Source organism: Acipenser ruthenus, unplaced genomic scaffold, assembly GCF_902713425.1.
Source record: "Acipenser ruthenus unplaced genomic scaffold, fAciRut3.2 maternal haplotype, whole genome shotgun sequence".
Lineage (NCBI taxonomy): Eukaryota > Metazoa > Chordata > Actinopteri > Acipenseriformes > Acipenseridae > Acipenser > Acipenser ruthenus.
Window position 1 is genome coordinate 9,519 of NW_026708870.1, and position 23,169 is coordinate 32,687.

At 36.7% G+C, this 23,169-nt stretch overlaps 1 protein-coding gene and 1 long non-coding RNA gene across 3 annotated transcripts; one reads left to right on the top strand and one right to left on the bottom strand.

Moving 5' to 3' along the window:
• Positions 1–1,451: 1,451 nt before the first annotated feature.
• On the bottom strand, positions 1,452–9,885 carry LOC117962758 (alcohol dehydrogenase class-3-like). Of its 2 annotated transcripts, none has more exons than XM_034921314.2 (9): positions 9,781–9,885; positions 6,488–6,589; positions 5,939–6,080; positions 5,308–5,395; positions 4,445–4,664; positions 2,961–3,221; positions 2,696–2,828; positions 2,474–2,612; positions 1,452–1,817 (listed from the first exon to the last, which is right to left on the bottom strand). In XM_034921314.2, exons 1-9 carry the CDS (start codon positions 9,784–9,786, stop codon positions 1,793–1,795), a joined length of 1,116 nt encoding a protein of 371 aa, XP_034777205.2. In that variant the 5' UTR covers positions 9,787–9,885; the 3' UTR covers positions 1,452–1,792. The 2 variants fall into 2 exon arrangements, with proteins under 2 accessions (XP_034777205.2, XP_034777204.2); XM_034921313.2 differs by lacking the exon at positions 9,781–9,885 and adding an exon at positions 7,506–7,538.
• A 353-nt stretch (positions 9,886–10,238) lies between these two features.
• Positions 10,239–22,296, top strand: LOC131736615 (uncharacterized). Its single transcript, XR_009328280.1, has 7 exons — positions 10,239–10,351; positions 12,444–12,504; positions 13,793–13,899; positions 15,189–15,236; positions 15,529–15,729; positions 15,893–16,051; positions 21,867–22,296. It is a non-coding gene; the product is annotated as an uncharacterized LOC131736615 (long non-coding RNA).
• Positions 22,297–23,169: the final 873 nt, after the last annotated feature.

Consider the following 23,169-nt stretch of genomic DNA (forward strand, 5'->3'; position numbering starts at 1 on the left):
TCTGCAATAAATCACACCTGGTATTTAACTTTAAAATTATGATTAGGCTATATGCAGTTGTTTTGACTGCTTTGCAGTGTCATTGAATTGAAGAAAAAAAAAAAAAAAGAGTTCAGATTTTTCAATCTAGAAATCGGATAAACCTTTGCCAAATTCTTGAGACAGACAATGTTGACCATGACACGATTTAGTTTGTTACCCAGATGTGTTTTTTTTTTTTTTTTTTTTTTTTACGTTTTGATTTGTTTTTCAAATTTCAAATGTAAGGCGACTAAATTGGACAATTACACATACTATTTTCTTTAACCTCACTGGCTCGTATTTCATTTTCAGGGATCAGATTGGCCAAATTATATGTAATGAAAATGATCATGTACATAATCCAATTTAGTACGTATAATAAATGTTAAACGTGTATTAAATAACATGTTTGACCAAAATGACCTTCCATCGTTATTATGAAAAAAACAAAAACAAACAAAACTAACGTGTTATTCATGTGACCTTGATGACATCCATATGAATTCAAAGGACTGTTTTTACTACAGGATACACAGTGTCAAGTTGTACTTGCAAATGGACTGGTAATTACTTAAATTGATCAGATTGGTCTTCGCTAGAATTCTGGCAAGTCTCTGAAATATTGAACCCCTGAGATTTTGACAAGTCTATATTGTTAAAAGTAATTATCCTGCTTTGTAATCTTCAAATAGGCTTGTAACAAAACTCCTTCCCCTTTCTGGTCCCCAAGTTAATCATTTTAACCAATCAAAATGTGAGATTCAGTAATTGTAACACAGCGGCAATAGTTTGTAGTTAAAGATGCAATACGATCAGAGGGAAAACCAATGCCTTTTAAAACTGGTTTTGTCCCATCACACAGATTCAGTTGAGAAAATAAATCTTGGTTAGGGGTACTGCTTTTATTTTGCTCATTAGAAACCTCACAGGTTATCTCACTTAGGGATCTTGAAACTCACATTAAATGGTGACTTAAATTTCAAGCAAGGAATCACTTTGATGTTAACTCTGTATTAAAGCAAATGAAAGAGCCACACATGGCAAACATTATATAACTGAATTGCAGAGAAACAATTACAATTATATTTGAAGTGACTTACTCTAATGATCCTAACAGTGGCAGATATAAATAAAGCCACTCTTGAAGATGAACTATTGACCCCCTTATTATTGCAGTATTGCAAATGCATGGTCCTTGATAGAGAAGGGTTACAAGTTTAAGGTCAGACAAATGTAGGGTAATATTTATATACCAGTTAAAATTCAGATTTCTCCTAGTCAAAATAGGAGTTCCAAAAGGTCAGACCACAATGCAATAGACTTTTGATTGTGAAGCATGTGTGATACAATGTCAGCCTAGTTAGTGACTGAAGTCACTCTGAATATACTACATGTTTGCATATATAATAATGAGCCATACTTCCAAAGCGTTTGCTCCAGTATTTTATTTCATACTTTGCGAAAGGAGACAAATCAATGGCAACGTTTCAAAACAGAGAACCACCACAAGAGCTTGGGAGACCCCAAAACATTGCTATTGGGTTCCAATATGAGGTTTTCTCCATTCAAAATAGAAGAGGTACTTGGACTGGAGTAGGTACTTTTTGCTACTGTTGCCCATTGCATCCTTCGGAGAATTTATTCTAATTTGTGTATTGATCACATATAAACTATATAGAATGATCTAGGGAAAATAAACACCCATTTCAGATAAGAGATCAGCATGCCGAAGAACAAAAATGACTATCAAAAGGTTGCTTGAAACTCTTTCCTACATTTTCAGGACTGTTCGAATGCTGAAAGAAAAAAAAAAAAAAAAAAAGTATTTAAGAATAGACTGTTGCAAAATGTATGTAAACACACTATACCAAAAGTGCACAAATCTGGTCCTCAAGGTCCAGGTTTTATTGGGATCATTAAATAACTGACTCTAGGGAGGTTCCTTTGGTTAAGGTAGAACAAATAACAGGGTGGCTCCAGACCTCAAGAAACTGTTGTTATATACTGTTGGCTATTAAATATGTAATACTGGTAATCAAGTAGCATTGTCTTTACTGAGGGAAATTTTACACGTGGCCAGTATTAGTAATGGTTTGTGGCCAACTAAATTATTCCAGAGGTTATTAAAGTTTTAAATCAGAGCGATTTTAGAAACGGCTGTTGGGAGCTCAGCAGCAGCCATACCAGTGTTTGAACTGAACCAAGGCACATACATTTATCCAATTCAAGGTGTGAAGCAATTTTCGTTTGGGGCTATAAAACTACATTGCTACAAGTGCACTTTTAAACATTACAACTGCATGGTTGAGGGTATATTTACATAGAATTTTGTTGCTGCTTCTTAATAAATGAATGGATGTCTGTGCTCCAATTGTCCTAAAGGACAGTAATGCAGCTAGAAAGCTTCTATTATACCTAGCTTGCCAATTTAAGGAAAATGTGCACATAATACCTTTTCCCAGAGGTCATCAGGTCAAATGCCTCGTTAACACGGTCCAAGGGCAGAGTGTGGGTAATTAACTCATCCAGCTTAATTTTCTTTGTCATGTAATCATTCACCAGCGTAGGTACGCTCTCCACACTCTTCCAACCTGCGAGAACCAGTAAAACAAGGCTTGAAGAAGAACAACAACAACAACTAGAAGAGGATCACTAAATTGGCGCCAACCCTTACCTCCAAAATATGTTCCCTTCCATGTTCGTCCATATATTAGTTGTAGCGGTCGCGTCGACATGTCCGCCACGTTTGTATAGCCAACAACAACACTGGTTCCCCAGCCTCTCTGACATGCCTCAAGGGCAGCTCTCTGGAAACCAAATGTATTTGGTCATTTATGACTGTTCTAGGATTTTTAAATCACGACTTCATAAGAGGTTCTCCATATATGCAAAAATGTAACAAAGTACCTTTGCCTTTATATTGACCAGGCTGAACTCACCATCACAGTAACACTGCCCACACACTCAAAGGAGTAGTCCACACCTCCTTTAGTCAACTCAATGAGTACTTCCTGGATGGGCTTGCTGTAATCATTGGGGTTGACAAACTCATTTGCTCCGAATTCTTCTGCTTTAATGAACTTGTCTTTATTGGTATTGACCGCAATGATCCGAGAGGCTCCCGCTGCCTTACAGCCCATCACAGTAGCAAGACCCACGGCTCCCAGGCCAAACACAGCGCAGGAAGAGCCGGGTTCAACCTGCAGCCAGGGAGGGAAAGGGGGTGAGAGGAGGCCACCAAAATGGCTACATTATAAAATAATGTAACATAGGGGACATAATATTCCAAAGGACAATTAGTACCATTTTTAATGACAGGCTACAAGAAATCAAACCTCCCGATGGGTAGCGGGTAAGCTGCACAAAGTATGCTCTTCCAGAGCAGTAGGCAGAAAAGTGGTTAATTGGACACCATATTGGGAGGTGGTGCTTCAGGCTATGCAAGGGCTGTGTCTGGATGTGACTGGGAGTTAAACAATGTATGCCTCCTGGGCTGGGATCTGTTTGCTTTCCTGTTTTGTTCAGGTACTTCAGCTGCTAGAAGGTATTTGATTTTAGGGTTAGATGCCTTGTTTGAAATTCCCTCTCTCTCGGTCAACCTTTTAATGTTTTTTTGTGTTTTATTTTTGCACTATAGTGATTGAACTGCACCACTAAAGGACGGTTTCAAAGAGCCTTGTGATTTTGCATTTTATGCTATATTGACCTTTGGTGGCTGTAAACAATTACACCCAAAGGTGTTTAACCCAAAACTACTGTATGGGCTGGACATGTTCACAGCAATTGTAAAACAGCCTGCTCCAGTCCTCCACAGGTTAAAACAATGTTAATGATTCAAAACGGGTAACAAACAGAATGTTGATTTCAGGACTCAAAGGGTGTGCCTAAGGGGTTTTATCTAGTTTTGTAACTAGAACAGTTTAATACTCTGTAAATTGTACTTTGACAAAGACCCAAAGCAATATCCCTAATGAACCAATAGAGGATATTAACAATTGATTCATTCAGAACATTAACATGCTACAGTGACATGGTCATTTTACCTGAATATTATAGCAGATGCAGCCTTTACTGCAATACATTTATTTCTACCAAGACAAATAAACAGCCTTTTGCTTCAGAAACTCTTAAGACAACCAGCTGTATACAGTGTCAAGTTATATTTTCACGACCATAATTTAATTTTTTTTTTTTTTTTTTTTTTTTTTTTTTTAAATTCAATGGTTGCCTAATACATTGATAGCCAATACCTCCAGGAAGTAATGCCACCCAAAATTGGTATTTTTAACTGGTATTAATGTTTCCATGTATCAATTACTTTATACTAAACAACCAAAAATGAATTCAGATTTTCAAGCTTGCCTGTTCCTGTATTAACTTCACTGATCTTCAGTAATATTTTAAATGAAAGAGCAACAGTAACCTTGGCGGTGTTGAGTGCAGCTCCGTACCCAGTGGAAATGCCACAGCCAAGCAGGCAGACTTTATCAAGAGGGGCCGAGTCATTAATCTTGGTCACAGAGATATCAGCCACTACAGTGTACTCAGAGAAAGTGCTGGTCCCCATGAAGTGGTAGATGGGCTTCCCCTTGCAGGTAAACCTGGACGTCTTATCAGGCATCAAGCCTTCACCCTGGCTAATCCTGCCAATACAAGAGATATGATTGAAACAACCCTCGGTGACAAAACCTGCTACAGCTGCCTGTGCTAAACTATACATGAAACACTTTGAAATCTGCCTGCATTGCAGATCACAAATATGGTGATCCCTTTGCAAGTGAACCTGGTGAATTCCTCAAATTACAGGATATCTCTCATTGGGCCTGCCATGAAAAAGGTATACATCTGCAGGTAATACTTGATAGGTATTTTTTTTATTTTAATTATTCATAATTACTTCATTTAAAACAAAGATTAGTTTTCAAATGATTGTAAAAACATGAATCTGAAATCTATACGGTATGCTACAGAAAGCAGTTTGCCATTCCTCCCAAATTAGTACAGTATAAGCATCTGAGCTGTAAATTGCATCTAAACTTTGTTCAGTGCAACAGGCAGTGTTGTTTGATCCCCTGCTGTAACGGATTCTGTCACTTGTTGGAGAGATAAGATTACAAGTTAAAAGCTCTAAACCCATGAATGCAGACAAGCCCGGTTCTTTCGCATAGTGGTAGGATGCTTGCTTGCTGTGTGTGGGGTTGCCGGTTACATCAACGAAAGAATAAATCTGTCTGACTGTTTTCTGAGAGACCACTTGTTACATAAGATAGTGCAAAACCTAATTACCAGTTTTTATCGCAGACGTTGGTTTTAGGACTCAGACAGAACTTGCATTCCCCACACTGGGGGACAAACAGAGGGATAACTTTGTCTCCTGGAAAAGATACAGTAAAATAAGAATGTTACACTGTAGTGGAATTGAGCCAATAAAAATTGTTTCTTGTGGTTAGGACAGGACTGTGTAAAAGGCTGGTAACCTGAACTTCGATAAGCATTAAATAGGCTTCCAATGTACAGTACTCCCTAGGTATTGGGATACCCCTACAAGGTAAAAAATTGAGAAAAGTGTGCACTTGTTGGGTAGGGTGCATGTTTTTTCAGAATACCCATATGTCCTGGGTATTCTGAGAATTCATGAAAGCAAAATCTTACCTACATTTGCATGTACTTTATTAGGTGCAGAAGCTGCAACCAGGTCATGCGATTTACCGCACAAGTGATTATATAAAACACGAATCTACAGCGTTGTGCTGTTAACTTAAGCCAATCCCATAGCATTAACGGAAAGAACACATTTAAGATGAGACACTTTAACCAAGCAGACGCAAAACAATTTTCACAAATATGTTGAAGGTGACTTCCTTTTATGTACCAGAAGCCTATCTGTTACTGATTTAACAAAGTGTCTTCATCTCACCTGGTTTGAATTTGGTCACTCCTGGTCCAACACTCTCTACAATCCCAGCTCCTTCATGTCCCAGGATTGCAGGGAATAGCTTTGTTTCACCAGCTTCATATAGGAAGTAGAGGTCAGTGTGACACAATCCAGTAGCGACAATCTGTTTGTTAGAAAATCCACACATTAAGTATGTATATAGATAGTGGATCTCACTGACAGAACTGAAAATCCATCCCTGGTCTTTTGAAGTCTTTCATTTATATTATACCAGCTCCATTTTCTTGGAATGTAATGTTTTACAGTACCTGCTTAACTCCCCATTGTGTGTGTTTTTGAATTCTTCTCTACTGTCATTCTGTTTTGATCATGATTTACCAGGCCTAACTAATGCCATTTTTTCACCCAGGGGCTGCTTCTGAAAATACTCCTAAAAGCTGAATTTGATGGTTTTATGTAAAATGACCAATGGGATGTGAAGCTGACATTTCTGTTTCCTCTGTATAGATTTGACATTACTCCAAATTCAGCTTATGTTAATTAAATTATGTACAACATAATGAATGTTACCTGAATGCGAACTTCATGAGCCTGTGGTGGTGCCACCTCCACCTCCTCAATTGACAGGGGCTTCCCTGGCTCCCAAGCGACAGCAGCCTTGCATTTGATAACCTGCACAATAAATTAGTTGTTCTATTAAAATACAGCTACAATAAGAATATTACACTTTCTAAAATAGAGTAGTCACATTTTAACCCAGAAGGTCTTTGATGTTAAAATGCATTCCCAGAATCCACAGAGAGAAAAAAAAAAAAAAAAAAAAAGTTAAACCTCCGGGCCAGCCAACTTTCAAAGTTAAGCCAAACCAACCCTAGTTAAAAGCAACAAACCAATAAGATCATTAAATAAAAGCATGATTAGTTGTGACTTAACTTATTTTCATGCTTTTTTCAGGACTGTGTGAAGCATCCAATTGGTTAATTTCTGCAGACATTTCTCAAATCATTTCTTATTACTCTCAAGGGAGTGTGTTGTTGACACTTTGCCCAATCACACAAGCCCTTTGAGTTTTATTGTAAATGGATGAAAAAAGGGGAAGATTATAATATAATCTCTACAAGACAAAAGACAATGTGCAAGAGGTATACAGAGTTTGTGAAGGTGATTTTTAGCTTGAGGGTGGTATTCATTTTCCCTGATCAAACGAAAGTAATCAAAAACAGTGTATGCAGTAATTTCCTTGCCCAATGCTTAAGCCACATCATTAGTTCAGAAAAGGAAACTATTTACAGGAGATTACTATACATGAAATATTTTGTGATCACGATAAAACAAAATCAAACTCCTATATAGAACATAAATAATTAACCATAAAACGTAACCATTTGTAAACTACTACAATAAATATATGCTAGTTAAGCCATAGTAGAAGGGCATCTCCATATTTTGAACACAGTATTAAAAAGCTACACCATTTACAATGTGTGCATGATACTAAATCATTATTGTTACCTGCATCTGCTTATCTAGTCATATACAATAGTCACGGAACTATTTTGAATACTGACACAAATCAATCACTCCATACCTTGCCTGCTGTTGCCATGATCTTTAGACTTAACTGACAAAGTTGAAAATAAGAATTGGCAGAAAATATCTGTCTTCACTTGTGTGCAGTACATGCATATATAAAAGGGCTGTCAATGCTTTACAATTGCAATACCCATATAGCTAACTTTAATATCAAGGAAAACATGCAGATGTCGGTTCTTTTGGTTATACTCCAATAATTGCTAATAATTAACAGGTATTGCAGAGTAAACTTTTAGTTTCTCCCCCCCCAATGATAAATGTTTAGAAGGTTTGGTCAATTGGAATTGTGAGAATAGGTACTACAATACTGCTTGACAATATCCAATAACAATCAAGTCTGTAGACAAGCCTCTCAAGACAAATCTTAAAAGTAATTAACATTGGGGGAAGAGATGTATGGTACTGCATACATTGTATGCATGTATTTGTTAAGTACACAGTAATATACTACTTGTTTACGAGGAAAAGAACACTTATGCATTGTCCAGTTCTTAATGATACATGGCCAGTAGGCTGGGCTGTTGTACCTATAAAACACCAACCAACCACAAAAAAAAAACAAAAAAAAAAAACACACATTTACTTAGTAACAGGTAGCTGGTTAACTTATAATCCAAAACACAATGTGAATGTGTTACTCATTGTGTTCAGTTTGTTACATGGCTTGAGTTTTACTTCACTTCATTTAAAAAATAAAAAAAATAAACATTTTAGGACACGCCCACAATGAATTTTTGTTAAGTACATATTAGTACATCAGCAACATACATCCACATCCAGCTGATGACTATGACATTTATCAACAGTATCTACAGAATAGTATAAAATAAGCATTAGCAAAAATTTGACAAGTGATTCTCTAGATAGCTCCAGAGTGACTCAGGAACTTAAGATACATGTTTATAACAAGTTTCAGGAAAACTGGATAAGTAGTTATCCATATATGCAGAAATCAAAGCATGACATACAGATAGATGAATGTAAAGCAGTGTTGTGTGTAAAGTGGTTTTACCTGGAAAGTTACTCTGCCCTGCTAAAATTGCATTGGTGATGCCAATACTGGAGGTGCAAACCAATATGGAGAAGACCCGAGTACTGTATCCTCACAGTGGAAAACACACAAATCAGAGCTTTTCCATTTTTTGCATGTTGGTTAACCGTTTTATTTATTAGAAACAGAACTTACCATGGGCAGCTATCCATGAACTATTGTTTGTAACTGAAGAATCAAGGCTAACAAACTTGCAAAATGAAGGGATAGGTCATTTATGCTAGTCACAACATTAAAATAAACTGTCAGTGAACTTTTATCAAACCCTGTATCAAAATGTAAATATAAAAACATTCTAACAAAGCCTTGACCAAAATTGGGTATTTAGGGTCATTGATCTGCTGTTCACATGATTCTGTAAACCAAGAGGTATATAGGTTTACCAGCAACTAAATAACATTTCTTGCAATTGTATTGACTTAACATATGTGTTTAGCGTTTAGATTAAATGTACTCCATCCTGACATTTATTTTTTGCACTAGGAACAGAGGGTAGATAAAGGACACATATAGAGATTATATCTATCTATCCATATCTCTCAGATACCATTGGTGAATGGCTTTTCTTATCAATATTACTGCACTTGTGGTACATGAATCATTGGCATGTTTTTTTTTTCAATGACCCAAAAAAGCCACACATAAAAAATGCTTTTTAAACTTCGCTCACATCTTTTGGAGAAAGTAAGAATTTAGAAATGCAGATGGTGACTGTTGCAGAATTTAATTTGTAAAGAAGAAAAATGAGGCTGAATGTAAACATGAAACAGATTCATACCTAAATGTAATGGTGAATACAATTATAGATTAAATTGGAAATCAGATCTTTACTTGAAAACAACTTTCTACTGGGGTCATTCAAATATTGGTAGTCAGCCAAGTCCCTTAACATATTTGTTTTGCGCTAGAGTAACAGTTTAAACATTTTTTCCTGACCAAACCTTTGATAATAGGATTAAACTTTTCACTTTTGCAGGTTAATCTAATCAACTGTATAATATTTTTCAACTGCTGTCTTTGCAAGGTACTAGATCAGTAAAAACAAAAAAAAGTTAATGGTGTTCTGATAGTGTGTGTTTTTGCATAACTTTCAAAGCTTATTTTAGTCTCAAGACTTGTTGCTTTTAAACTGCCTGTTTCACTATTAAATGTTATAGGTCTCTGTCAGAATGAGGTTTGGTGTACATTACTTCAAAATATATTAAATACAACATGTTACCTTCATTTTTCCTGTTGCGTGAGAGCTGCGATGCCTGTTTGGGGTAGGGGTGCTGATTGTAGCGTTTTTTTGTGTGTAGTTGTGTGAAACTATTGCATTGCTTAAGTAGTGTCTTTAATGCAGTTTAGCAGCTGTTAACCAGTTCCCTTGCAAAATGAGGGTGGAGCCTACTTAAGCTAAATGAATCTACTAGTGCTCAGTCGACAGGTAACCAGTCAGAGGCAGTTAGGTAAATGATCCTGCTTCAAGTAATTAATATCAGCTGTATTTAAGTAACATTATAAAGGTGGTGTTGTTTTAATTAGGTGATTTACTGTTTGTGATTAGTACCAGGTGAGTGTGGTTGAATTGAATAGAGGTTGATTTGCAATTGGATTGGTTTTACACACAGCTTTTATCTATCTAGTTAGTATAATAGACATCTAGCCTATTTGTGCACGAAGTGCTTGTTTCTCTACCAATGAGCCAGGAGTCTCGCTGTGGGAGTCCAGCGAGGAGAGACCTGCGAGGAGAGGCTGTTGGAGAAATTCCGAACATATCAGCGCTCTGGAAAATGCCAACTACTAGACAGGTTTCTACCCACCACCAACCTTTATGTACTCATGCTTGTAGTCTCATTTCTGTCCCAAAAAGAACCCGAAATGCTACAATATATTGATGGACATTACATAAGCAAATGAGATGTCCTTTTTTTGGAATACCATGTTCCTTCTCAAAAATGTGTTTTAATATTAGCTTTTATAAATGAAAATGACTGCTTTAATTAATTGTCTTGTATCTATTTTAGTGCAATGTAGTTTCTTCATTGTAACAAGAAACACTTTTTTTTTTTTTTAAACATTTTCATTTCTGTTTCTTAATAAAAAACAAAAAAATGTTTTTTGGGGCGAGTAAAAAATACATTAACTTTGATTCATGTACTAAGGGTTACTCTTAAATGAATTTACGATCCAGTTTATTGTAAACTGTAGATGCACGAATTAGTAACTCGGCTGTCAGCTGAGCAGAATATCGTGTTATTTGGTATAAAATATAGAGATTAAAAAAATAAAAAAAAACTGGGCAAATTTCGCAAATGCAAAGTGGCCCAGAATTTGGGATGTTATCTAAAAACCAGAGCAGCCAGGAAAATTGGGACTTAAATGACAACAGGGGCAGTCTATATGTAAAACTGTGATTACATTAAAGATAAACTAATCCTGTCCTGTAACACAACTGTAATAATGTGGAATATATATATATATATATATATATATATATATATATATATATATATATATATATATATATATATATATATTTGATATTAAAATATATATCACACAAACGATTATAGATATATGCTTTGTGAAAGAAAAAAGTACACCACCACAGAAAGCCAATTTTTACATTGGTGCATAACACGATCGTTCATATAAAGTAATAACCCATAGTTTGTTTTATTAGTACAGCAAAATACCACATTATATATTTAATTGAAATATTGCGTAAAGCAGATCTCTCGCTCTCTCTGATCGCAATGTTAAAAATGCTTGCAAGCTTTCCCACTAGTGTGACGACATATTCATGTGACAGACATGGACCAATCGAGACGTCATCATTTGTTTGTAATGAACAGTTTTTGGTGACGTCGCAGAAAGAAAAGTCACTGGACTTGCGCTCTGAACAGACGGGATTTGAAATCAGGCTTTGGGCTCCAGATAAGATAGTTTTCAAACTTATTTTATGTAACAAAGCAGTTAATCAAGTTTGTGTATCTGCGATTTGTTAGCCGTTTTTTAGACTTGTTTTCATTGTTTAAGCAAGTAAGGCGTGTATTATATTCATTTTTAAAAATGGTTTGCCATTAAATAGTACAGCCGATATATTTTAATATGCCCGCTGATGACCGCGACGGGAGTTATGCATCCCAAGCCTAAGGCAACGAAGTCAAGGTCAATTATCACACGGTAGAGCCCTCATCGAGAGAGCACTATCGCTATCAGAAAACGATTTTTACCGTTTTCATTAAAAAAAAAAAAAAGAATGGCATACATATAAATAGAAAAATGATGAATTTTAAACTTGTTAGGATTTTAAAATATTTATAATGTGTACAATGCCTGAATGAACAGAGCAATTCCGGAACAGTTCGTGGACGATGGAGTTTGAACTACGAAAATCTCTCATTTGAGTCTGAACTACCAATACAATCTTTGATTTAAATACCACTCTAAAATGTCTCCTAACTCACCATGTTTCTACCATCAGCCAAAGCCTTTCTTTCATATATATATATTGGGGCAGCAGTGTGGAGTAGTGGTTAGGGCTCTGGACTCTTGACCGGAGGGTTGTGGGTTCAATCCCCAGTGGGGGACACTGCTGTTGTACCCTTGAGCAAGGTACTTTACCTAGATTGCTCCAGTAAAAAAAAAAACAACTGTATAAATGGGTAATTGTATGTAAAAATAATGTGATATCTGTATAATGTGAAATAATGTATAATGTGATATCTTGTAACAATTGTAAGTCGCCCTGGATAAGGGCGTCTGCTAAGAAATAAATAATAATAAAATAAATAATATATATATATATATATATATATATATATATATATATATATATGAATGGAGAAATATTACTGAACTGTCTTGTTGCTGTCTTTGTTGCTGTTGTCTTTAAAGATGCCGTGTCTGTGACTCCAGTCGAGCTGACAGTCTGTGATTGGGCTCTTGGCAGTTGCAGGTAATTTACAGGATTGGTTGCTTTCATCAATGCAAAGAATTGATTGCCTGGTTTTAGTGAATAATTAATTAATTTGAACCAATTGTGTTTTTGTTTAGTATTTACTGTCCAATAGATGTGATGTACGCTGAAAAGATACAAAAAATCAAAAATCCAGCACTTGCGCGGATTGATTTTAAATTTGATTCACAGTTGTTGCTGAGACATTCCAGCGGGCATCTACTGTCTTAGTGCCCGCTAAAGCTGGAAGCTGATTGGCTAACGGTACAGAATCGTTTCTATTTAAGTGATAGAGACCGTCGATGCGGGCTCTACCGTGTGGTAGATGACTGCGACTGGAGTTATGCGTCCCGAGCCGTAGGCGAGGGCGCTAACGAAAGTCAAGGTTATCTACCACACGGTACAGCCTGCATCGAGAGGGCTCTATCGCTATTAGAAAATGATTTATTTCTTTATTTTCTCTTAACTTTTTAAAACCTATATTTACCTTGAACTTGTGAAATTTCGCCGGGTAACCTTCCGCTGGGGAATAGTTCCTAACATAATAAGAATAGAAAAATGACATGCATGTAGAGAAAACGTTATTATTATTATTATTATTATTATTATTAATTATTATTTGGCTAACATATTTATTGGGGTCTTACGCTTTCTTATTATAATTGATCTGGACATGTACAATTGTTGAATAGTCTGTGTAGTATTGTGTCGAGACTTGTTGGAGGCGGGGCGTCATTCAAGCTGGCATGGAGTGGATTGGCTGATGCGGAAAGAACTGAAGCAGGGTTGGCTGTTTGACTGGCTGGTTTTGAGGGAGAGTGTTGTTTGGATCCAGCTGATGATAGAATTGTGGACCAATCGTGTCTTTCCTGTTGATTTGCTGTCCAGTAGCTGCAAATTGAGCCTTAATTACGATGTCCTGTCAGACATGATTTTGCTTGTCTCTAGACCAGCGTCAGAAAGTATGTTTAAGTAGCTTTTTAAGTTATTAGATTAGTTGTAGATTAGAATGTTAAGGGAAAAAGCTTGTATTTATGCTCGGATTGATTTAACTGTGAATTCACAGTTAAGCACTTCAACGTTCCAGCGGGCATCTATGCAATATAGAAGCCCGCCAGATCTGGAAGCTGATTGGCTGTTCGTACTCAATCGTTTTCTAATTTAGATGTGTCCATTGCGAGACATGATGTGCTATGGTACGAGCCTTGACGTTCTTACATTAAACTGTCAATCTTGTAAAATGTTATCAGTATAAAAATAACAAATAAACCTTTTTTTTTTTTTGCAGTGGGAGTGGCAGACTCGCTGGCACCCGAGCGAGCTCTGGACGAATGTGATGTGAATTTTTGCAGAAGGAAATCAAGAGAATCAGCTGCAAGACAGACACAGATATGCGTATGTTAATGCTTTACAAGAATGCTCTCAAAATGAGATGTGGAGTCTCAATTTAAGGTTGATATTTATGATAATAACTTGCAAAAGTTAGTAAACTGAGTGCGAAGGTTGTTGCCACTTACTTATGGAAGGCCATTAGGGTCAAAATTGCATACATAGTACATGTTTTGATTTGGACCAATCAGAATACATAACATAGTACGTGTTCTAAATAAAGCCAAATTAAACAGTCTTTTCATTTTCATTTAAAGAAGGCTAGAAATCCCAAGTAGAAGGCTGGGGGGTATGGGGGTCCTCCCCCAGCGAGGATTCAGGGGGGTATGGGGGTCCTCCCCCAGCGAGGGTGCAGGGGGGTATGGGGGTCCTCCCCCAGCGCGGGTGCAGGGGGTTATGGGGGTCCTCCCCCAGCGAGGGTGCAGGGGGGTATGGGGGTCCTCCCCCAGCGCGGGTGCAGGGGGTTATGGGGGTCCTCCCCCAGCGAGGGTGCAGGTGGGTATGGGGGTCCTCCCCCAGCGAGGGTGCAGGGGGGTATGGGGGTCCTCCCCCAGCGCGGGTGCAGGGGGGTATGGGGGTCCTCCCCCAGCGCGGGTGCAGGGGGGTATGGGGGTCCTCCCCCAGTGCGGGTGCAGGGGGGTATGGGGGTCCTCCCCCAGCGCGGGTGCAGGGGGGTATGGGGGTCCTCCCCCAGCGCGGGTGCAGGGGGGGTATGGGGTTCCTCCCCCAGCACGGGTGCAGGGGAGTATGGGGGTCCTCCCCCAGCGCAGGTGCAGGGGGGCATGGGGGTCCTCCCCCAGCGCGGGTGCAGGGGGGTATGGGGGTCCTCCCCCAGCGCGGGTGCAGGGGGGTATGGGGGTCCTCCCCCAGCGCGGGTGCAGGGGGGTATGGGGTTCCTCCCCCTGCGCGGGTGCAAGTGGCAACGCCCCCAACCCAAAACAAATTACAGGGTATTTTGTTTTCTTTTTTGTCATGTATTCCATTTTTTTCTTTTGCATTTTATACAAAAAAAAGTTTCTAAAAATATTCATGGAATCAACCAGTCTCATTGTCCAGAAAAGGTTAATTAATGCCCCTTCACCATTAAGAAAAAACAGCAAGAGGAAGTTTAAGACCAGGCAACTACTTAGTAGTAGGTGAAAACCACATACACATTTTTCTGTCTACAAAATCATTGATTCAGTATACTGCTGTTGTAGGACTTCAAGCAGAATAATAAAAGAAAAAGATTCTTAAGTTGTCCTTATGAATATGGATTTGCTGTGGACTTATTTTGTTACTTTCTTTAAACACAGCTCGAACTTCAACAGAGCCAGCTCATACGCCACAGATACCTGACTCCAGTAAGTTTGTTATTTGTCTTTTATATCTGTGTTCCTTTAAAAAAAAAAAAAAAAAATCTGATATACATTATAATTCTATGAGTTAATATCAGGAAGCAGTTTTTTTAAAAGGTTATGTATGCATTTAAATGCAGATACATACATATATATATATATATATATATATATATATATATATATATATATATATATATATATATATATATATATATATATATTCTGCATATATCTTTAAATGCAGAAATCATGATTAACAGTATAAGGAGTAATTAATAAGATTCCTGTGTAACAGATGTCCAGAGCCGATTCCTCCTTAAACTGGACACAGTCATCGAAAATCAGACAGTTGTTGCACCTTCTGCACACGCTAGTTAACAGGAATGCAGAGGACGAGGAATTTGTGGATGTTCTCCCTACCCCACTCACATTGACACAGGAATTTGAAGACCTTTGCCAGAAAATTAAATCTGATGACAAGTTTAAAAAACAAATGGTATTTTTTTAAATGTTATATTTTATAATATGGTCTTAATATCTTCAAAATGAATCTGTTATTTCAACCAATACAGCAAACACCGTAATTATACATTAACTATATTAGATTAAGTCATTTAATTTACTGGTGTTTTTTTAATGGCTTCTATGCACTTCACCAGATATCCTATCTGACTTCTGTGGGTGGCAAAATGTTGGGGACAGTGTTCGCCGAATGATGAGGAAGGTCGGCACCAATGACCTTTGGTCTAATTATAGCCTCAAAGGGAAAAGGGGGAAGAAGCCACTACTTGAGCTACCACTTATTATGGTATTGACTAGTAAGTATGCAGTGAAGTAACATTTTTTTCTTTGACTATAGAAATTAACTTAGTTATAGACAAAACACAAAACTTTGGCCTAGACCAAATAGAAACTTTGACCCACCCACTAATCAGAAATTACAACCCAGTACTTGATAGTGTTTTTTTATGACTAGAAGAAAGAACCATCTGATAAAAAAAAAAAACCGCCACTGGGTACAGGTAATTTTTATCAGACTACAGATTTGGTCTAGGCAAGGGGTCGGCAACACTGGTCCTGGAGAGTCGCAGACCCTCCTGGTTTTTGTTTTACCCCCCCAAACCCCTTAATAAATTAATCGATTCAATGATTGGTCTTAATTGGTCAGAATTCCTATGTTGTTCCAGCAGCAGGTATTTAGCAATTGATGATTAAGAGATACCTGCAGGATTGAGGCTCTCTAGGACCAGGGTTGCCGAACCCCTGGTCTAGGCCTTATGGTATGGCATGCATATGGAAAGGTGTGATGTAATTAAAGAATGACTGGGAATCACGGCAAATATTTCATGTTATTTTCATAACTGCATTTCTGCTTCCCTAAAAGTTAAAGTAATGTTTCACAATAATGCAAGCCTTCAACTGGCTAAATTGTGTACAGTACCTTGAGCATAAATCACATTGTCAGATCATGTATCCTCTTTTTGTACAAAAGAAATCACCCAAGAGCAAAGGTGAATGAAATAGAGGGAGAGATTGCTGAAACACTGACACATGCCCATCATATTACTACAAAGTACGTGCATTAGCACAGTGTTTAACATAGCGCTGTCAACCGATCTGATTGAGATCAGTCAATTGAATGGCACGTTATCAAGCAAAAATCATCCCATAGGAATGGGCCAGTAGATACCTATTAGCCTACTAATCCCTAAATCTACCCCCTACCCCTAAACCTCATGTCTACAACTAACCTAATGTCTACCCCTAAACCTAATCTCAACCCCTAAACCTAACTGTGTTACTATTTTAAGTAATCTTTACTATTACTAGCGCCCTCTAGCGGCTACTCCATCCGATGTCCATTAAAGCGCTTGATTCGGACCTACTCTGCCTGTTGGGAGGCTAGTAGGTACCTACAGTACGTCCCATTCAATCGACTGCCCTCAATCAGATCAGGTGGCGGTGTACAGCGGTTACTGACATTTAGCTTATCTAGTGGTTGGGGTTCTGGACTCTTGACAGGAGGGTTGTGGGTTCAATGAATAAAAACAAGCAATAAAACAGCACTACAAGAATAAAACAAGAATAAAAAGATAACAAATAAAATTGCACACAAAACAAAAACAGTTTAAAAAGCCATGGTAAAAATATGTTTTTTAAAAGAGATTTAGTAAATGAAAGCATTTACAGTAATTAGCCTCATTTACCTATACATTCTCTGAAATATTATTAAATAAAACTGGGATGCATGCTTAGATAGGCTAAATATCAGTAATATAATGTTTGAGATGATTCAAGTAACGCAACATGATGATTGTTAATGATTTTGACTTTTTATAGTCTAATAATTAATTTTACTGTTTGTTAACCTTGTTAACTTCACATTGAGGCATTCTACTTCATAAATAAAATCAATTAATAATAAGAATAACAACAGCAACAACAATGGCAGCAGTAATAATCACAATGCAACCTTAGTGTATATGAATATGATGTCATAATTGCCATCTTAGATATAAACAGAAAGGTAATGTACCAATGGTCATTCCGCTTCCTTTTCATTTGGCTCATGTCCAATCTGCCCTCAGTAACATTAACGGCTAAGTTTTTAATATTACATTTAGGACCATCTCCTTCAACTGTTTTTTTTATTCATTCTCCGTTTTGTTTCCTTTAATATTGTCTACTAGAAAGATTATCCATTTCTTTCTTATGTCCACAGCTGTAGGCCTACCGCTTCAACACAAAAATCATTCACATATTTTTTTTGTTTTTTACTCGTCAGTTAAAGTTCATGGAGGCCTACTTGCCGATACTGCATCAGGGAATCACAGACTATAAAATAATATAAAGGATAAGGCTGCATGCCAGTAATGAGAGCAAATATGTCAATGTATGCCTAGCTTTAACTGTGTTTAGATAAAATATACAAATAAAAAGTTGAAATTGCCAAGAAGCGAAAAGCAATGTTCGTAATGAATAATATTCATAATAATATTCTTGCATATTGAAAACAATCCAGGACACTAACGGATGATACAGTACTTTCATTAAAATATATGCATCTGCAAATTAGATTATTCGTAAAAATAGCATTCTCTATGTAAGCAGCTTAACCCTTTGACACACTAACACAAATACATTTCTGTAAATTGTGTACAGAACCTTTATGAAGGTGATAAATCACTGCTATGTCTGTTATAAATGTGTACAGCACTAGCTTAATGGGGCTGACATTTTTCTTTTTTTGTACAACCAAACTACCACCCTTACACGATAATTCCTAAGCAAAGGGCACGAAACTTTGTACTGTATATTTTCCTAAAATAAAATGACCTACATGCAATAGAGCAACTGACAATTATTTTAGATTTCCCAAACGAATTACTTGCAGTTTGTGTCTGAAGTACAATACTTCAAGGAGCAACCACCCATCAAGCAGTGGTACAGGTAGAACAGTAGTTTGAGTGACAATAATATTTTGTTTATCAATATACAAAAACTACAACTCTCATTTGAGTGCTTATCAGAAAAAGGAGGTTCCAAAGCAGACAGTGCTATTTAGCTTGTTCAACACTATAGTCATGTGTACAAGTCTAGAAAAGGTAACTGCACTAAAAACTGCAGGTCGCTCCTATAGTATAGAAAAGTTAACTCCACTTAAAACAGTAGACCAGTAAACTAAAATCTAATAAGGTGTCATAGTTAAGGTAGATCTAGTTAAATATTGATTCAAAACAAAAAACTAAAATGAAAGCCTTGAAACTTTTTCTTTGTAATTTAAACAACATTCGTACCAATCATTTGAGTAAATATTTGTAAACAAGCTACTGTATAGTACACATCTCACTGAACATGTTTTGTTATTGCTCAATCCATTTTTATGATTGACTCTACCCTTATGAAAGTTTACCATGGTGAATTTATCATAGTGTTTTCACACTTTTACTTCACTTTACCCATGGTTTCCTACTGTTTTAACATGCTTTCATGGTGCTTTACTATACAGGACCACGGGAATACCATGATATAACATAATAGATGTTTCTAAGAAGTGTTTACTATAGTACACCATGGTTAACCATGGTCCAGTATAGTAAAGCACAGTGAAAGCATGTTTAAACAGTAGGAAACCATGGATAAAGTGCAAAAACACTATGATAAATTCACCATGGTAAACTTTCATAAGGGTAGTAATTGAAAGGTATTCTTACTGTGGAGTGTCTACTTAGAAATTGCTGTAATTCACTGATTCCTTCTGACTTCCCTTTTCATCTCTTTACTTACATGTATAACCCATGTAAACAAGGCTTGACATAACATTAACAAAAAGTAAGCCTTTTTTCTTTCTTCCAAATGCGTTTTTGTGTTGTCTGGGAAATAACTACTTTCTTCTAAGATTATTGTGCCTTGTGTTGCATGCACTGCTGTAAAACAGTGTTTTCTGTCCACCTGTTTTCTGTTGCTGCTCTAGGCCAAGGGTATTATGTCTTTTTAAATAACCACTGGAAGCTTTCCTTCAGTTTCATTAAATCCTCAAAGGTGTTATTGTTCTTCAAGTTCAATGTACAATGTCTGTGAGTATAATTATATTGCAATGTTCACATGGCTTCTAGGTACTGGAGTATACAGTGCTATATTGTTTCTTGGAACACAGGTCTCAAGATGTCCTTCCATTGAATAGGGAGTGTATTGTTCCTTGTAGATTTTGTAATAAAGTGCCTATTACATGACAAGAATAATACAGGCAAATATCATTACAGTAACACATTATTTCACATCACTTAACCTTCAACAGAACACCTTGTGGAAGATAATAGTTACAAAAAAATGTGTTCTTTTGAAGGTTAAGATAAACAAAACATATGGAATTTTTGTTAATATGTCAGTCATGCACATTTCACAATTGCTTCTCAGTATGCTAAGTTAAACACATTGTGTAGTTAATTTAAAGTTCACCAGTACTGTAAGGTAACAAGTACAATTTATATTTGCTGAAATAACAATATACCCTTTAAATCTATATTCCTAAGACAACTCTGACAGGAAGTCTGGAAAATCTTCATCCTGAACAAAAGGACCATTTGGTAAGCCAGAACCCCTGCTGTGGTTCTCGGCTTCAAACAGATTTTGTTTACACCTCGCACTCTAAAACTGATTGCAGGAAGATTAAAAAAAAAAAAAACGTATCTGCAAATTCGTAAACATAATGTCTACGGATATGTGCGCTATACCAAAAATGTCCAGAATTGAGTCATACTGCCCTCTGGTGGACGACGGAGATGGTTCAGTTTAGTAAAATTAATATGAGCTTTGCTCTGCGGTAACTCTTATAAAATCAATATTATTGTGAACGCATACATTTACAAACATTGAAAATGTAGTATATTAAAAGCCTTACTTAAATCACTGACATTTAAGTAATTTGTCATTCAGACAATTTAAAATTCAATCAATTCATTAAAATGCATAAATATGGCACGCTTAATTTGGTACTGCATTGTGTGAAATCACATCAGGAAAATAGAACTGTAATTATCAAGTACAAATTCAAAACTTAGGATAAGTTATTTCACAGAGGTATATTTTAACTGAATGCACTTTAAAAAAAAATGTACAACCCTTTGTCTGAAAAAATAGAGGCGGTGATATATATTTAAGGTCTGATGTACTCTTGCTTGGTTTTAAAAGGCCAATCATTGAACCAACGATGGGGAAAATATGCTAATGAAACTCTTCTGTAACTGGTTAATTTCCCACCCAGTTCCAAAGTTTAGATAACCTTGTGCAAAGCATTATGAAACAACACTTCAGCCTGAAAAATCGCTGACAGGACTCATCACTACTCTCTTGTAACAATCTGACTTCATGGCCATAGTGACAACACCACTGCTGGAGACAACACTACTAGAAAAATGACTTCGGGAAGAAATATTTTACTTCCAATGATGGACAAATCTGTAAGCTATGAAAGTTTATTTGAAACTGCTGTACTGAAACTGCTGCTGTTCTGACCTGCCTGTCTTAAACAACATTGTAACACACATGTGGCGGACGCCATCTTGTGTGTGATTTTATTGCATTGTGGGACATTGTAACACATGGAGAAGGCACCATCTTGCCTTTCCTTAAATCCCATGTCTACGGAGCCCAGCTCGGATCTCAAGTTACAAAACGGAAACGTTATTAACCACGTGGAGAAAGCCATATAATCCTTCATTCGAGACGGTTCTTACTTTCTTCACAAATAAGGACGGGTAACTAAACAACTTATGAATTTCCATGGTGCAAACAGAGATTGTAGGATTAATTCAGTTTAAATTGTTTATGATGTTGTAAACAGGAGAGAATGAATCTGAATGAATCTGAATCTGAGCTACACCCTACCTAGAAGGGTGCTAAGTAAGGTTGGTGGTACGCCTTCACAGGGATCGGCTGACCCGATGGTAGGACAGAACCTGAATTTGGCCATCTTGGGGAAAGGGTGTAGCTGTGGGATTGCTGATACTGTGGCGCCACACTGATCACAGGGATGAGTTTAGCAGTACAAAGGGGACGTAGCTAAGTGAGTACAGCCCCTTATGCTGATACAGCAAAGATGCCAGAGCATTGTTATTTTTGTTTTTGTTGCAGACGCGTATCGACCTGGGAGCTGAAGCTACGGAGCCAGCACTAGTAGAGGGGATGAGTCTTTGTAAATAGAAAATAATCGGGACAGTCCTTGTAAATAGATCACTGTGTGGAGATTGACTTTCTCCTGTACCACCACTCACATCTTGACAGGTGTATAATGTGATATTAACCATTATTTACCCATATGTTGAATTGTAGGTCTGATAAAATATATTACTTAATTCCTAAATGTTTGAATATATTTTGAATCCTAATTCCAACTGAATATATGGTTTCTATTTTTCTAAAAACAAACCTAGTATAATCACATTTCACCTGTGTTAGCAGCCCCACATTGGCTTCCTGTACAGTTCAGGATTGATTTTCAGTTACAGGGCCCCAAAACTGCCTAATTCTGTATGGGAAGCACCAACTGTTGCAGCTTTTAAAACCAGACTAAAGACACATTTTTTTATAATCTATCTTATTTATCCTGAAGTGATTGTGTTTTTCTTTCTCTCATTTCTATTTCTTTACTGTCTTATGTTTTGACTGTTATTGTATTTACTGCTTTTATTGTATGCTCTGCTTTTTATTGCTTATTGTTACTTCTTTTATAGCTGTCCATATACTGCTTTGTCCATGTAACATGCTTTGCAGCAATTTATTGCAAAATGCGCTATATTAAATAAAGATTGATAGATAATACTTTATTATTCGCTCACAACTAATTATTACAATCTAATACAATCTACTTAATATATTCGTAACATTTAAAATAAAAAAAGTATTTTTTCTTTTTAATCCAATTTGTCTGTTTTATTTTTTAATGTTAAACAAGCACTGATATATGATAACATTGAATTGAACCAAAGTTGAACATTGTCTAAAATATTAGGTCCATATTTCACATTAATCCAATTTATAGCCAGAATTCTCATATTACTGTAGAATAAATATTCATATGTACAGTGTAACCTTTGATTCCACTTACATATGAATATGGTTTTATTGTAATACAGTAGGAAATAATTGTGGTAAAACCTTGATAATTTATAGTAAAATATTCGTCAGCCATAACTGAAGAGGTGTCTCTAGATGGTGTCCACATCAATGGATGCTTATCTCAAGATAGCTTAATGATTTGTGCCTGCAACAACTTTATCATATGGTGCCCTGTAGGCAAAAATGCTTTTCTTAATAGATTTCTTCTGTGGATTATTGCTGTCCACTGGTCTAAGGCTGCTTTTTGAGTCCTGTTTAGTTGAAGTAATGCTCCTTACACAGGCCTCAAATGCCAATGCAGATTGACGTACTTTGATAG